Below are 14,718 nucleotides of genomic sequence, written 5' to 3' on the forward strand. Positions count from 1 at the left end.
ATGGCAGCATTTCTCCAAATAAAGGATTATCAAGCGTACTGCTGATTTGGTTTGGTTAGATTTGGTTTGATTTGATATATTGACTACTTTGTTTGGGCCATTTGAGCAGTTTCTGCGTAAGAAAAGTGAATGCAGACTCTTATTAAATAGCTTAAAAAACGTTCACGAATGTAAAAGAACAACTTTTAGAACAGTTATTGCTTGCACATTACATAAACACTCACTAATTTCACTAATTGACTCTTAATTGTCCAGCTCACAGTAAAATCAAAACGTTAAGTTTTAGTAAAAAGTAAGCTAAAGTTCAGGTAAATGTAAATATCCTGACTAGTCAAATTAGAATATATGCTATGACTCTGAAACAATTTACATATGCAAAAACTAATGAATTGTGGTTTTTATCTCGACATGCTTGTTATGATGCAGAAATCTCAAATTTAACAATGAAAAGGCAGGCATAATATAATAATAATAATATAATATAATATACAGGCAGTGATGCATGTACAACAACAAAAATCTACTGTCTGAACATACATATGATTTATTTCTTAATCATAATAGTATATTATAGCTCTGCTTGACAGATTTTGTATCGGAGGTCCCTGCTCTATCATTTAAGGGGTCCTTGTCCTGAAAAACATTGAAAACCCTTGGTACACTTTCTTGATTTTAACATCTCACATTTAACATTAATACATTATAAATTATATTGTATACATGCATGTGTCTGTCATAATTTTAATTATAGGGTAATGTGTAGAATAGCATCTGTGTAAATGTGTAAATGATTAAAACAAACTTTCTCAGACGATGACAGGTTGCACTTTAATCTTTATGGACATACATTTTTACTATTTTTACTTAAAACTCTCCCCAAAAGATTAAATGCATGCAAAAGTGATTTAAAAAATTGGATATATAACTAAAAAGTTAAAAACATTCATATTTTCACAAATGGGTTACTGAGGCACATTCAGCAGTTGAACATCCCATAATGTCAAAAGCGTTTCATCTGGGAATTGGTGGCAAGGGTGGCGCTCCTCTGTCTCTTATTCCTGAAAAACAAATACAAATAGACACATCCTGTACTGATCAAACGAACCATTCTGACAATTTAAAATGCTGAAATATTGCATTAAAAATATGCAAATCTTGTCAAGTTAACATGTAAAAGCAGAAAAACAAAAGTCCACTGTGAGTGGACAGCATGAATAGCACACACTGAACAATAACACACAATTCTGCACAAAATGCTGCAGTGCTCACCTTTGCCGCCAGATTTGCTGGGATAAGACTTGGAGAAGGACACGTACGGCTCTGGTGGAGGTAATTCAGTCAGAGGATGGAAGGAAAACCTCATCCCCCACTCATCTAAAGGAAAAGAAATACAAGAGAACATGTGCAGTCAAACCGAGTCAATCAAGAACAGTTATATCAACACTCATTTCATAGCCACATTGAGTCAATATTAATATTGAAGTCATGCTGTGTCTGCTATCCACTGACTTTAAAGGAATAGTTCACCCAAAATAACAATTCTATCATCATTAACTCACCCACTCATCATTCCAATCCTTACTTTCATTCTTCTGCACAAATCGAAATGTTTCAGTGCCCACTGACTTCCATTGTATTTTTTGTCCATACAATGAATATGCACCAAAACGGTTTGATTACCAATGCCGGCATTTTCAAAATATCACTTTTTTTTTTTACATTTCACAGAAAAAAAGAAATTTGGAAACACTTGAGTGTGAGTAAATGATGACAGAGGTGCCATTTTTGGGTGAACTATACCTTTAAGTAAAATCTTGTTGAACGGCCCAACACTATTTTTTATTGAATGTTTTCTTCTGTCCTAGAAAACCTACTTCATTTGCAAGAATTGTGAAGAAATGCCTCTCTTTGACTTTAAACTCAGTGGCTTCTGTATTGTTGACCTATAGGTTGTCTGTCTCTCTCCTCAGCAGGTGTGTGTGTGTGTGTGTGTGTGTGTGTGTGTGTGTGTGTGTGTGTGTGTGTCAGTCATACCTGTGGCAGGTGCTGGAGGGCACTGGAAGCCATTGATGGTGTCGGGTGGTGGTGGGGGGAAGCTGGGCTCTCTGGACGGCTCTGGGGGTAGAGAGGGTCTGCCTGATCCACCGGGACGATTGGGAGGAGGTAAGGGGGGAGACACTCCTCTGCCTGCTCCTCCAGTGGGTGGAGGTGGGAAAGGACCTGGAGGGAACATCCAGTCACATAATGAGGAGTCCACATAATAACAAAACAATTTCTCACTCCTAAACCTCAAAACAGTCTTTTGAACCAAGTGTCTGCAGGTAAATGCATGTTTCAGTCAGCTGGAAAACTGTGAACATTTTAAAAGCGTTAATTATATACAATTAAATATATAATTAAAAGCATTTATTATAGCATAATTGTTACTAATACTACTCTGTGAAAAGTGGTAACCTTCAATTATTATTTTGTAGAGCTATTTCCACTCGATTTAACCTATGAAAATAGTTGTATGTGTATAAATCCATGCATTTTGGTTGATTTAATGATGCTAAATATAATTTTTTGATCAAATCAGTTCATTTAGATCTTACAATTTTTAGGTGCAGTGTAATTCCTACTTTGTGGTCAGTAAAAGGGGAGACAATACATATTTCACAGTATTACTGATTTTACGGTATTTTTGATCAAATAAATGCAGCCTTGGTGAGCATAAGAGTCAAAAACATGAAAAAAGACAAAAATAACCCCGACCCAAAAACCTTTGAACGGTGGTGTATTTTGCATTTTTATAAATACAAATGTATAAACTATAGCAAATCTCACCTGCTTGACTCTTAATATTGTCACAAAATGTAACTATATTATCACTCAGGTCTTTATATACAGTTATATTATATATCAAACTTTATCTACAGACATACAGTAAAGTGACAAATATAGTAAATCTCAAATGCCTCATTTTTTTATCTGCTAAATGCATCTATAAGGTATGAAGCTATTAAGATATTGTAAACATTAACATCATGATTTTCTTTAAAGCTGCTTTAGAACCATGTGTACTGAAAACAGGAATGTCCTTCCTCATACCTGAGCGTATGGATGGGCTCCGTCCTGATGGAGGCGGCCTCTCAGTGGGTGGAGGTGGCAGTGGGCTGGAGCGTCCAGTCGGTGGTGGAGGAGGAAGGCTGTTTCTCGAAGGGCCTCTAGTGTATGGATCGTCCCGTGGGGATGGTGGGATGGGCGGGAGCCCTCCTCCTCTTCCTGGAGGTAAGGATGGAGGCGGATTACTCATAGGCCTCTGAGAACTTAATGGTTTACTCTCAGTTGAAGGTGGTGGTGGTGGTAATGGTCCATCTCGAGAAAATGATGCTCTGCTTCCTCCGGTGGGTGGTGGAGGGGGCGGGAAGTCATCTGAGGGCCTGCTAGGCATTGTGGGTAATGGCGGCCGGGCGCTTGCGGGCATTGGGGGTGGAGGGAAGGAAGACTGGGAGTCCCTCTGGGGACGAGGAATGCTTGGACGTCTGCCCGGCTGGTTCAGGGCTGGAACAGAAGGTGAGGAGCTGGACGGTCGAGCTCCAGGCAGAGGTGGAGGGCCGCTAGGGGAGCTGTTCTGGGCTGAGCGTGATGAGTGTGGGACAGGTGGGGGTCCGGCCCTCCCAGGAGAAGGTCGTCCAGCGGTTGGGAGCGGGGGTCTGCTTCCTGCTGGGCTGCTGGGAGTCGGGAATCTCCCCGCTGAAGGCATCGGTGGTCTGACTGCTTTAGCGGCACAAAATAAAAAAGAACTTGAAGAAAAGTTTTAAGTATACAGCACATTTAAGTTTTTGTCACAATTCAAACAACATAAGGATTCAATTTGGATTAGGAATATTATTATAGGATTTGGAATATTATATATTATTATTATATTACATATAATATACTATATATGTACACTATACATTATATATATATTACATATATATTATAGTACAGTAAAGTTCAGTGGAGTATAGTGTAATATAGTATAGTCTAATTTTTATTTGAATGAAATATAAATTGGATACGGATTGTTATTACATTATATATGTAAAGTTTAATTAAAACAGTATAGTATAGTATAGTATAGTATAGTATAGTATAGTGTAGTGTAGTATAGTATAGTATAGTATAGTGTAGTGTAGTGTAGTGTAGTGTAGTATAGTATAGTATAGTATAGAGATTTCTTTTAAATTTGTGTCATAATGCAAATATGATTAAATGAAATAGGATTTAATTATAAATACAATTAGTAGTATACTGTATAGTATAGTATAGTATAGTGTAGTGTAGTGTAGTGTAGTGTAGTATAGTATAGTGTAGTGTAGTGTAGTGTAGTATAGTATAGTGTAGTGTAGTGTAGTGTAGTATAGTATAGTATAGTGTAGTGTAGTGTAGTGTAGTGTAGTGTAGTGTAGTATAGTATAGTATAGAGATTTCTTTTAAATTTGTGTCATAATGCAAATATGATTAAATGAAATAGGATTTAATTATAAATACAATTAGTAGTATACTGTATAGTATAGTATAGTATAGTATAGTATAGTGTAGTATAGTGTAGTGTAGTATAGTGTAGTGTAGTGTAGTATAGTATAGTATAGTATAGTGTAGTGTAGTGTAGTGTAGTGTAGTGTAGTGTAGTGTAGTGTAGTATAGTGTAGTGTAGTGTAGTGTAGTGTAGTGTAGTGTAGTATAGTATAGTATAGTATAGTATAGTGTAGTGTAGTGTAGTGTAGTATAGTATAGTATAGTATAGTATAGTATAGTGTAGTATAGTATAGTATAGTATAGTATAGTGTAGTGTAGTATAGTATAGTATAATGTGTATTAAACATTTGATTTCAATCTTTGTCACAATGCAAACAGGATAAAAAAGTAAACAATCAGAATTATCCAGTGTGTATATATATATATATATATATATATATATATATATATATATATATATATATATATATATATATATATATATATATATATATAGTGTATATATAGTATAGTATAGCATTATCATAATTAATTAATTCAAAATGATGCAAAAATAATAGGATTAATATAAATAGCATTAGTAATATTATTTTCCTTTTTTGTTTTAGTTCAACCATTTATGTAAGGCTTGTGCAGTAATAAATAATCATAAATTAATTTTAGATGATTACCACTGTTTCTGTTTCCTGATGATCTCAGTCTTGGCATTCCTCCCTGAAACAGTCCACCCATTCCACCTGGAGCTCCGCCCCCAAACCCTCCTCCTCCTCCGCCGCCTCCGCCTCCTTTGGGCTCTGCGTAAATAAAAATACTATCATAAGATATTATAATCATAAGAATGAATTATTCAAAAGGTCTAGCTCTAAACTCAAAATAAAGGACACACACACACACACACACACACACACAATATGTTACAAAGTGTCTTACAAAAAACAAGGTGAACTCACTATCCAGAATTGGGACGCTGCGATCATTGGTGACGGTTTTCTTCAGTCGAGCTCCTTTGCTGATATCTGATAGTAAAGAATTTCTCCCTTGCTGCTCACCTCGGCTCAGATTTGGCTTTTCTGTGTTTGCCTAGTGAAAGTCAATGTGTATTAGACAGGCTCCAGAAACACACATTGCCATCAGCAAGTCATGTGATTCATTGAAGCTGTATGATGAACAATGTGTAACAAGTTAGCAGTGTTGGGAAGGTTACTTTGGAAATGTAATAGGTTACAGATTACAAGTTACCCTGTTTAAAATGTAATAGTAGTGTAACTTTTTCAATTACTTTATTAAAGTAATGTAACTAATTACTTTTGAGTACTTTTTGATTACTTTTCTAAATTTGTGAAATTTAAAGAATAATAAATAAAAGCATATACATCAACTTAAATACAGTTATCTAATAAGCATGTGACGTATTCTGTGTAATAAACTCCTGAAACATTGGTGTTTTTTTTAAACTGCTGTCTCTGTATATGATGATAGTTTTCTCAAAATAAGTAAAATGCACATGAAGTGACACAAAGCAGTTCTAGAAATTATGTTTATGTGCTCGTGTACTCCTATATTGAGGCGGCAGGGGTTGAAAACACTGCGAGCTTCAGTAGGCCTATGTGTAGTAAATGAAACCATGTCTTTGCCATTAATTTACAGGAGGGGCGGACTGGGAAAAACATTCAGACTGGAAAATTCAAACTCATACAAACAAATTCATGGACAAAACTATTTTTTGTATGGACCTGACATAAAAAAGGTTTAAATCTTTAATTTGGGGACATGCAAAATAATTAAAAGTTCTCTCCTGAACTGCACCTTCACTTCCATTTTTCTCTTCAGTCTCTTTATTTTGCCGTTATCCATCTCTCTCATGACTTTAATACTCAAGATTGAACAAAACTATACTTTACAATACAATACTCTACAATACAATATCTTTATAGAAAAATCCTAATACTGTACACGAGTCATATTTTTCCCTTACAAAAATTAACCATGCTTTTATTAGCCTATATAAAAGTAAAATAACCATGTTTTGTTTTTTTGTTTTTTTGCAAATGGATTTGTATTTATTTTTAAATAAATACATTTGTAAAATAATTTTACATTTTTGTAAATCCATCTTCTCTGGATTTATAGTTAAATATTAAAATGTTAATTTTCGTAAGGGTTGTGTTGTTGTCTGTCGTAGCTCCCCCTAAACCTATAAAAAAAATCGGAATTTTTTTTCAGATAAATTCCTACTGTATCATTACAACAGATAATAATGATGTCCTTTATATAGTATTTTGAGTAATGACTGATGAGCAACGTGCTGCTGCTTGATTAAATAAATAAAAAACAAAGACAAAAAAGCATCTTTACAGATGAAACTGACCTGAAACCCTGAACAGGAGTTCTGCTTCTCTGCTCCAGCAGTCCTCTCTCTCTCTCTCTCTCTCTCTCTGTCTGTCTCTCTCTCTCTCTCTCTCCTTCTCTCTCTCTCTGTCTGTCTCTCTCTCTCTCTCTCTCTCATTGATTACTCTGAGTCTGATCCAAACCGTTTGGCGGAGGCGCGGAGAGCGCGCGAGTCATGACCAGGGCCGGATTAACCATACGGGCAACTGGGCAATTGCCCAGGGCCCCAAGACCTCTAAAGGGCCCAGGGCAGCAAGGGCACGAGCAAAATACTGTATCTGGTAATCTCCCGCTTTACATTAAACAAACTGTCAACACGGGCTTTTGCGCTGCACAGAGAGACGCTGCGCTGCCTATGACTTTGAACGTGAGTTGAGAGCGGTTGAGAGTCAGTCTCATGCGGACTGACCAATGAAGAGAGGGCCTCAAGTTAAGACCCTCTCCTCATTGGTCAGTCCGCATGAGGTGTGTCAAATGTTACGCCGAGCGGGTTACGTCAGGCGTTGCTACAACAGAAAAAAATCTGACATGGAGAAGCTAAGTGGGAGCGCGGACCGGAAATTAAAAAAGGAAAAGGACATCAGAAACGCAGAAAATGTAAAGTATATACCTAAAATAGGTAATTTCTTCACTCCTGTTAATGTTGCCGACAGTTCTGTTAAGTCAGCTTCCGTCAACGACGAGGACAACTCAGCTAGCCAGGACTTTTCTACAAGATGCCAAATGAAAGCAAACATGCACTTCCTCATTATTTAGGATTAAAATTGTGTGTTTTGCCAGGTTTTGTAGTATTTATTTTTATCTTGTCTTCTAGAGAGAAATTGTGTCACAGACACGGCTCTGCACTTTCTATTTTAGCTATTGGACATGAACTTGTTAGTGGCCTTGATTTTGAAGATGTTATACTGTACACCAGTTTGCACAGTCAAAGTCCAGAAAAAAGCCATTGTAAGATGTGTTTGCCAAATGAAGGCATTTCAAATTCAAACATGCACTTCCTCATTATTTAGGACTAAAATTGTGTGTTTTGCCAGATTATGTAGCATTTATTTCTGTCTCGTCTTCTTCAGAGAAATTGACAGATTTCTAAATGTTTATGTAGCACTACAATGTTTAACTGGTTAATTGTGCTGTGATATGTTGTTGTTCTATTTTAAAACAAGTTAAAATGAGCTTAGGATAAAAATGTTTATGAGCAGATAACAGTGATACTGCATTTTATTTATTTATTTTTTCCTTGAGGTGCCAGCTTTATTAAAATGCTGTATATTGTTGTGGAGGGATAACTGACAGATTTTAAATTGTTTGTGTTGGACTAATAACTTGATTGCCTTGTTGAATTCTGAGGAGACAGGGTCACCCTGTCAGGGTGATTTCTGCTTAAAATGAGCTGAGGACCAAAATGTTTCTTGATGTGTTGTCTGTGGTCTTCTGTTATAGCTATATCAATTCAATACATTTCTATTGGGAATAAATGTTGTTAAATAAACAATGGTTTGAAAGTGGTTGCTTATTTATTCATTTTTGTGAAAATGGAGGATATTTCCCTCCCTCTCAATGTAGTGGGGTCAATTTTACCAGATTATACAGATGCTGATGTTTTGTTTTCATAGCATCATATGTGAGTGAATGTCTTTGATAGGGGACATAGTAGTGCATTTGTAGTTCTATGAGCATTTAAATATTTGTAAATCAAAATACACCTGATGACAGTTAGAATTTGAAGTATTGAGTATATTTACTGTATATTACAGTAATATATTCTGTATATGACCATATTATGGTGATCCTGGGGTCGTGATGATGGGGCCCTTGAATATTGTTGCCCAGGGTACAACAAAGTGTTAATCTGGCCCTGGTCATGACTAACACTTCATGACTTATTAGAGATTTAATTATCAAATGGCGGATTCGCAAATGATCGCTTTAGTACATTCGGCAGGCAATTATACAATAATGATATTAAATAGAGGGCAAAATCGGCTGCCAGGCCCCCGAAATTGTCCCGGTTCTCCCGGTGTCCAGTCCGCGCCTGATTTCCACAGACACGCAGAATGTGCAAGTCATATATTGCATTTTTGGGGCTTAATATTCACAGACAGTAGTCCATGTCATGTTTTGATTCAAGTGTACTGACCTACTTTTGATTTAGTCATCCAAAATGTGGCATATTCCGTCCGCGTTAGGCATTCCGTTTTTATGACTGGATTCTACGAACCAGACTGTGTTTCCGCATCCCGGAAATTATTAGGGCGGTATGTCTCAGAATAGTCAGTGCAATTTGGGAAAGAAATCAGTTAAATCTGTATTTGGATGTGTGTAAATATTCAAATGTAATCCCCTTTGTAATCGTAAAAAATTTCATAAGTAACTGTAATTTAATTACTATTTTTTTCTTAGTAACTGTAACTAATTACAGTTACTATAATTTTGTAATTAAATTACGTAACGCCGTTACATGTAACTAGTTACTCTCCAACACTGCAAGTTAGAATCTTGAGTTGGTCACAAAACTTATTAAAACCTTTCATTTTCAAGCACAATTGAAGCTGTTACTTGAAAACCAGTGAACAAGTTAAGCTAATCATCACATGTGAACAACAGTGTCATACCTGTGAAAAGGTTGGAGGAGGGCCAGGAGGAGGCGGTGGTCCAGGCATGCTTCCTTTTCTTTCTTTTCTAACCTAAAAGACTGAGAGCACACAAATAAAACATCATTAACAGCCAATCAACAACAGGCAAGCTTATAGGAGGAGCAAGTGTCAAACTAGCACTTCAACTGAAGATGCATGCCTCATCTTCAAGTGGTTTTGTTCCAATTTCCAGTAAGTTGCAAAGTAACATTCATTATATCACACGATAGGCACATATTTATACACTTTAAACTTAACCTTTTGTAGTTTAATACACCCATATGAAAGTAACACAACAGCAGGGGTTCACTATCTTAAGGTGACACATGAAATATCGAAATAAATACAAATGTGATTATTTGCTACAAAGAATTATCACATGATTATATTTTGCTCAGTTTCAACCCAGGTATGTATTTTTAGGAAAGAAAAAAAAATTGGGTTGATGTTGCATAGACCAGCAGCAGCAGGAAGACTTTTATAATAAGGGCTATTCATAGCTGAGCGGGCGACAGGTATGAGCTGATCACTCATGTGCAACGCTGTGAATATTGTACATGCATTCCATGCTGGGTGAGTTTCTTAAGTTTGAAGTAGCTTTAGTGGCACTGTTCCACTCATTTCCTTTTAACAGCAGAACTGCTACTGAAAAACACAAGAACCACACAAAAAACCATGACCAACACTACCTACATAACACCCAACATTCACCCCGTTAACCTACAACGCCCTCGCAATCGCTTACCAACACACAGGCAACGAGTCAGTACATCAGAGGAACATCACAGCAAATACTGGCTACGTGTTCAACATGTGAGCAATAGATTTTATTTTGATCTTCAGGAATGCTAAAGCTTATTCTCTTTATATCAGTGTGATAAAAAGAGAAGCAATTTTACCACTTTTACACTTCAATACTGTAAGACAGTTGCTAAAGTGTCAAAAGCTCTTTTCTGCTTCTCTAGTGAACGCACTGAGGGCAAAGACTTCCTGACACTCGCAGAAATAAACATTGCTCTGCTGTTCGGAGAGCAGCTCGCTGTTAAACACGCTCCACATCTCTCTCTTCAGCGAGAAAGATGGTCCAAACACAGACATATGCTTAATTTGCAACTGCACTGCAGATTATGCAATGACCTTCAGACGGTCCGTGAACAATCCAGTACATGTTCACTTCAACGCCCTGCGATGTGGCCTATTTTCACACAACACACACACACACACACACACACATATATATATACATATATACAGGTGCATCTCAATAAATTAGAATGTTGTGGAAAAGTTAATTTATTTCAGTAGTTCAACTCAAATTGTGAAACTTGTGTATTAAATAAATGCAGTGCACATAGACTGAAATAGTTTAAGTCTTTGGTGCCTTTAAATTCTAATGATTTTGGCTCACATTTAACAAAAACCCACCACTAATTAGAATATGGTGACATGCCAATCAGCTAATCAACTCAAAACACCTGCAAAGGTTTCCTGAGCCTTCAAAATTGTCTCTGAGTTTGGTTCACTAGGCTACACAATCACGGAGAAGACTGCTGATCTGACAGTTGTCCAGAAGACAATCATTGACACTCTTCACAAGGAGGGTAAGCCACAAACATTCATTGCCAACGAAGCTGGCTGTTCACAGAGTGCTGTATCCAAGCATGTTAACAGAAAGTTGATTGGAAGGAAAAAGCGTGGAAGAAAAAGATGCAAACCCAACCAAGAGAACAGCAGCATTATGAGGATTGTCAAGCAAAAATGATTCAAGAATTTGAGTGAACTTCACAAGGAATGGACTGAGACTGGGGTCAAGGCATCAAGCCACCACACACAGATGTGTCAAGATGTGTCAAGAGATTTACTGAACCACAGACAACATCAGAGGCATCTTACCTGGGCTAAGGAGAAGAAGAACTGGACTGTTGCTCAGTGGTCCAAAGTCCTCTTTTCAGATGAGAGCAAGTTTTGTATTTCATTTGGAAATCAAGGTCCTAGAGTCTGGAGGAAGGTGGAGAAGCTGATAGCCCAAGTTGCTTGAAGTCCAGTGTTAAGTTTCCACAGTCTGTGATGATTTGGGCTGCAATGACATCTGCTGGTGTTGGTCCATTGTGTTTTTGAAAACCAAAGTCACTGCACCTGTTTACCAAGAAATTTTGGAGCACTTCATGCTTCCTTCTGCTGACCAGCATTTTGAAGATGCTGATTTCATTTTCCAGCAGGATTTGGCACCTGCCCACACTGCTAAAATCACCAAGAGTTGGTTAAATGACCATGGTGTTTGTGTGCTTGACTGACCAGCAAACTCACCAGACCTGAACCTCAGAGAGAATCTATGGGCTAATGTCAAGTGGAAGATGAGAAACAAGAGACTAAACAATGCAGAAGAGCTGAAGGCCACTGTCAAAGAAACCTGGGTTTCCAGACCATCTCAGCAGTGCCACAAACTGATCACCTCCAGGCCACGCTGAATTGAGGCAGTAATTAAAGGAAAACGAGACCCTACCAAGTATTGAGCACATGTACAGTAAATGAACATACTTTCCAGAAGGCCAACAATTCACTAAACATGTTTTTTTTTAATTGGTCTTATGAAGTATTCTAATTTGTTGAAATCGTGAATTGATGTGTTTTGTTAAATGTGAGCCAAAATCATCACAATTAAAAGATCTACTTCAGTCTGTGTGAACTGAATTTAATACACAAGTTTCACAATTTGAGTTGAATTACTGAAATAAATGAATTTTTCCACAACATACTAATTTATTGAGAAGCACCTGTATATATGTATGTATACAGTATTTAGTATAGTAATATAATGCTCAATTTTGCAGTAATTTGAGCTTAGCTAACACCAGTGTGATGCTCTTTGCAGTATTCAGTGACCCATTTACAGTTTTTTTCGGTTGCTGTGGATTTACAGTACTTTGTTCAAATGCTAACACACTGCTGTCAAAACTGTGAAGCACACATTCAAAACAGAATAGATTTCAAACACTGCTGATTGCAATTTCAGGGTTAGCCCTGAAAATTATTTGTTCGAATTACAGTATGTACTTTTAGTTTCTACCTTTTTTTCTCATTACTGTAATTCTGTAAATTACTACAAACTATTGAAGCAAACTGCTAATTTTCATTTACCTTAAAGAATTATGTTCTAAAAATGCAAATAAATCATGTGAAAGACTGTCACTCTTTTCTTTGAAGAAAATATGACTTTGTATGAAGTCACTGAAATAGTTCAAACACATTAAGATGAAAAGTAAGTATTTTCTGTATTGGTGTTTGATGCTAGTGTTTTTCCTCTCAGTGTGTTCTGAGTGACAGTGTGTGTGTTATCTCAGTGAGGGTTGTGTGTAGTGTTGAGCCTGTTTTGAGCCATGTGTTAAGAGTTGTGTTGATTGGAATGAGTTTTTCAGGTGATGTGAACTGTTTAGCTCAGGTGACTGTTGCTAGTGCAGACTGTAAGACTTTAAATAGATTAATAATATTCAATACTTCTTATAAATATATAAGGGGGAAGTCGTGGCCTAGTGGTTAGAGAGTTTGATTCCTAACCCTCAGGTTGCGGGTTTGACTGCTTCTCGGGCACTGCAGCATAAATGATGCCCACTGTGTGTGTGTGTGTGTGTGTGTGTGTGTGTGTGTGTGTGTACACGTACGTACTTTGGATGGGTTAAATGCAGAGCACGAATTCTGAGAATGGGTCACCATATGTGGCTGTATGTGACGTCACATTCACTTTTTTGTCACTTTTTTTTTTAATTGAATGTTCTAAGTAACAATTTTTTATATTTTGAATTATTGATTTGTCATGCTGACACTAGCATTCAAAAGTTTGGGGTCAGAAATATTTTTTTTTATGTTTTTGAAAGAAGGCTGAAATTATTAAAACTGTAATATTGTGAAATAATATTACAATTCAAATTTTTTTTTTTTATTATAATTTATTCCTGTGATCAAAGCTGAATTTTTAGCATCATTACGAAGTCTCAATGTCACATGATCCTTCAGAAATAATTCTAATATACTGATTTGCTGAAAATAGTTGTGCTCCTTTATATTTTTGTTGAAACCATAACCCTTTTTTTTGCAGGTTCTAAAATGAATAGAAAATTCAAAAGAACAACTTTTATTTGACAGTTGTTTTCTTTTTTTGAACAATTTAAAAGTCTTTACTGTCACTTTGAACCATTTTTAGTACATCATTCCTTAATAAAAATATTATTTTGTTTCAAAAACTCTGAATGACGCCCAAAATTGTGAAAATGATATTTAACATGGCTCTGTAAGGACAAGTGTGCTGCAATATAATACGTTTTTTTATTCAAAGACAAGTGTATCCTGTTCTCCATTTGCTAGCTGTTAAAGAGAAACCGTTATTACAGATGTAACATTCAAAGATGCACATGCTTTGTATTGAAAATGCTGTTTTATAAAGTGAAAGGCAAGATAAAACAGCAAGTAAACAGTTATTTCAGTCTTGTTCATAAGCTGTGTGAAAACCGTAAGTGAGCTACATTTCCTCTGTTGAGTTTCCTTTGTGGTTGAGCACTGTTAGAGAAGCAGCAGCGTGAGGAAAACAAGAAAAACAAAAATCGAAACACCAACTTTCATTCAGCAAGGGATGCTCACTAGCCTTTACAGACCCTGCATCGATCCCTCACAAGCTTCACTCCTTCATTTCTACACTTAAAGAAAGACTCACCTGTGTCGGGCATTTAAAGCCACCAGATCCAAGGGATTGTGAAAAGTTGTGTTGCACTTCCTATCTGTGACTCACAGACCAATTAAGAGTCTGCAGTGGTGCGGCGAAGAGCTTTTCATACAGCAGAGCGAGCTGATGATCGCAGCATGCAAACGATTGTGACCACACGTGTTTCCTCACAGAGTGTCATGCGAAAGAGTAAGATTAGCCAGGCCAGGCCTCTTATGAACTCCAGCTACTGAGAACATGACCAGAAACAAGAACTAAATGACTCATTTGGAGAAAACAGAGCTGACGCTGGTCTCGCCTGCTGCTCACAATGAGCTTGCACTTAAAACCAGCCTTCTGTGTGCATTTTAGTGCAAATATATCCTGAATCTATGGATTTAGTGGCACAGGAGTCACTGTCGATTCAGATATTCTCAGCGTGATCCTCACAGTTTTGTACAAATGTGTGAATGAATCTATATAAAATGAGCTCATGTA

The 14,718-nt window shown here is 36.8% G+C and overlaps 1 protein-coding gene across 1 annotated transcript; it reads right to left on the minus strand.

Moving 5' to 3' along the window:
* Positions 1 to 994: 994 nt before the first annotated feature.
* On the minus strand, positions 995 to 14,436 carry LOC132152656 (WAS/WASL-interacting protein family member 1-like). Its single transcript, XM_059561439.1, has 8 exons — positions 14,233 to 14,436; positions 9,507 to 9,586; positions 5,457 to 5,586; positions 5,178 to 5,300; positions 3,091 to 3,759; positions 2,035 to 2,220; positions 1,270 to 1,374; positions 995 to 1,058 (listed from the first exon to the last, which is right to left on the minus strand). Exons 2-8 carry the CDS (start codon positions 9,552 to 9,554, stop codon positions 1,012 to 1,014), a joined length of 1,308 nt encoding a protein of 435 aa, XP_059417422.1. The 5' UTR covers positions 9,555 to 9,586; positions 14,233 to 14,436; the 3' UTR covers positions 995 to 1,011.
* Between the last annotated feature and the right edge of the window lie 282 nt (positions 14,437 to 14,718).

Source organism: Carassius carassius, chromosome 11 (genome assembly GCF_963082965.1).
Source record: "Carassius carassius chromosome 11, fCarCar2.1, whole genome shotgun sequence".
Lineage (NCBI taxonomy): Eukaryota > Metazoa > Chordata > Actinopteri > Cypriniformes > Cyprinidae > Carassius > Carassius carassius.

Coding starts and splice junctions, on each gene's coding strand:
- LOC132152656 (XM_059561439.1), bottom strand. CDS start 9,554: ATGCCTGGACCACCGCCTCCTCCTGGCCCTCCTCCAACCTTTTCACAG. Junction 5,301..5,456: donor CAGCGTCCCAATTCTGGATA/GTGAGTTCACCT, acceptor TTATTTACGCAG/AGCCCAAAGGAGGCGGAGGC. Junction 1,059..1,269: donor CAGCAAATCTGGCGGCAAAG/GTGAGCACTGCA, acceptor TTTGTTTTTCAG/GAATAAGAGACAGAGGAGCG.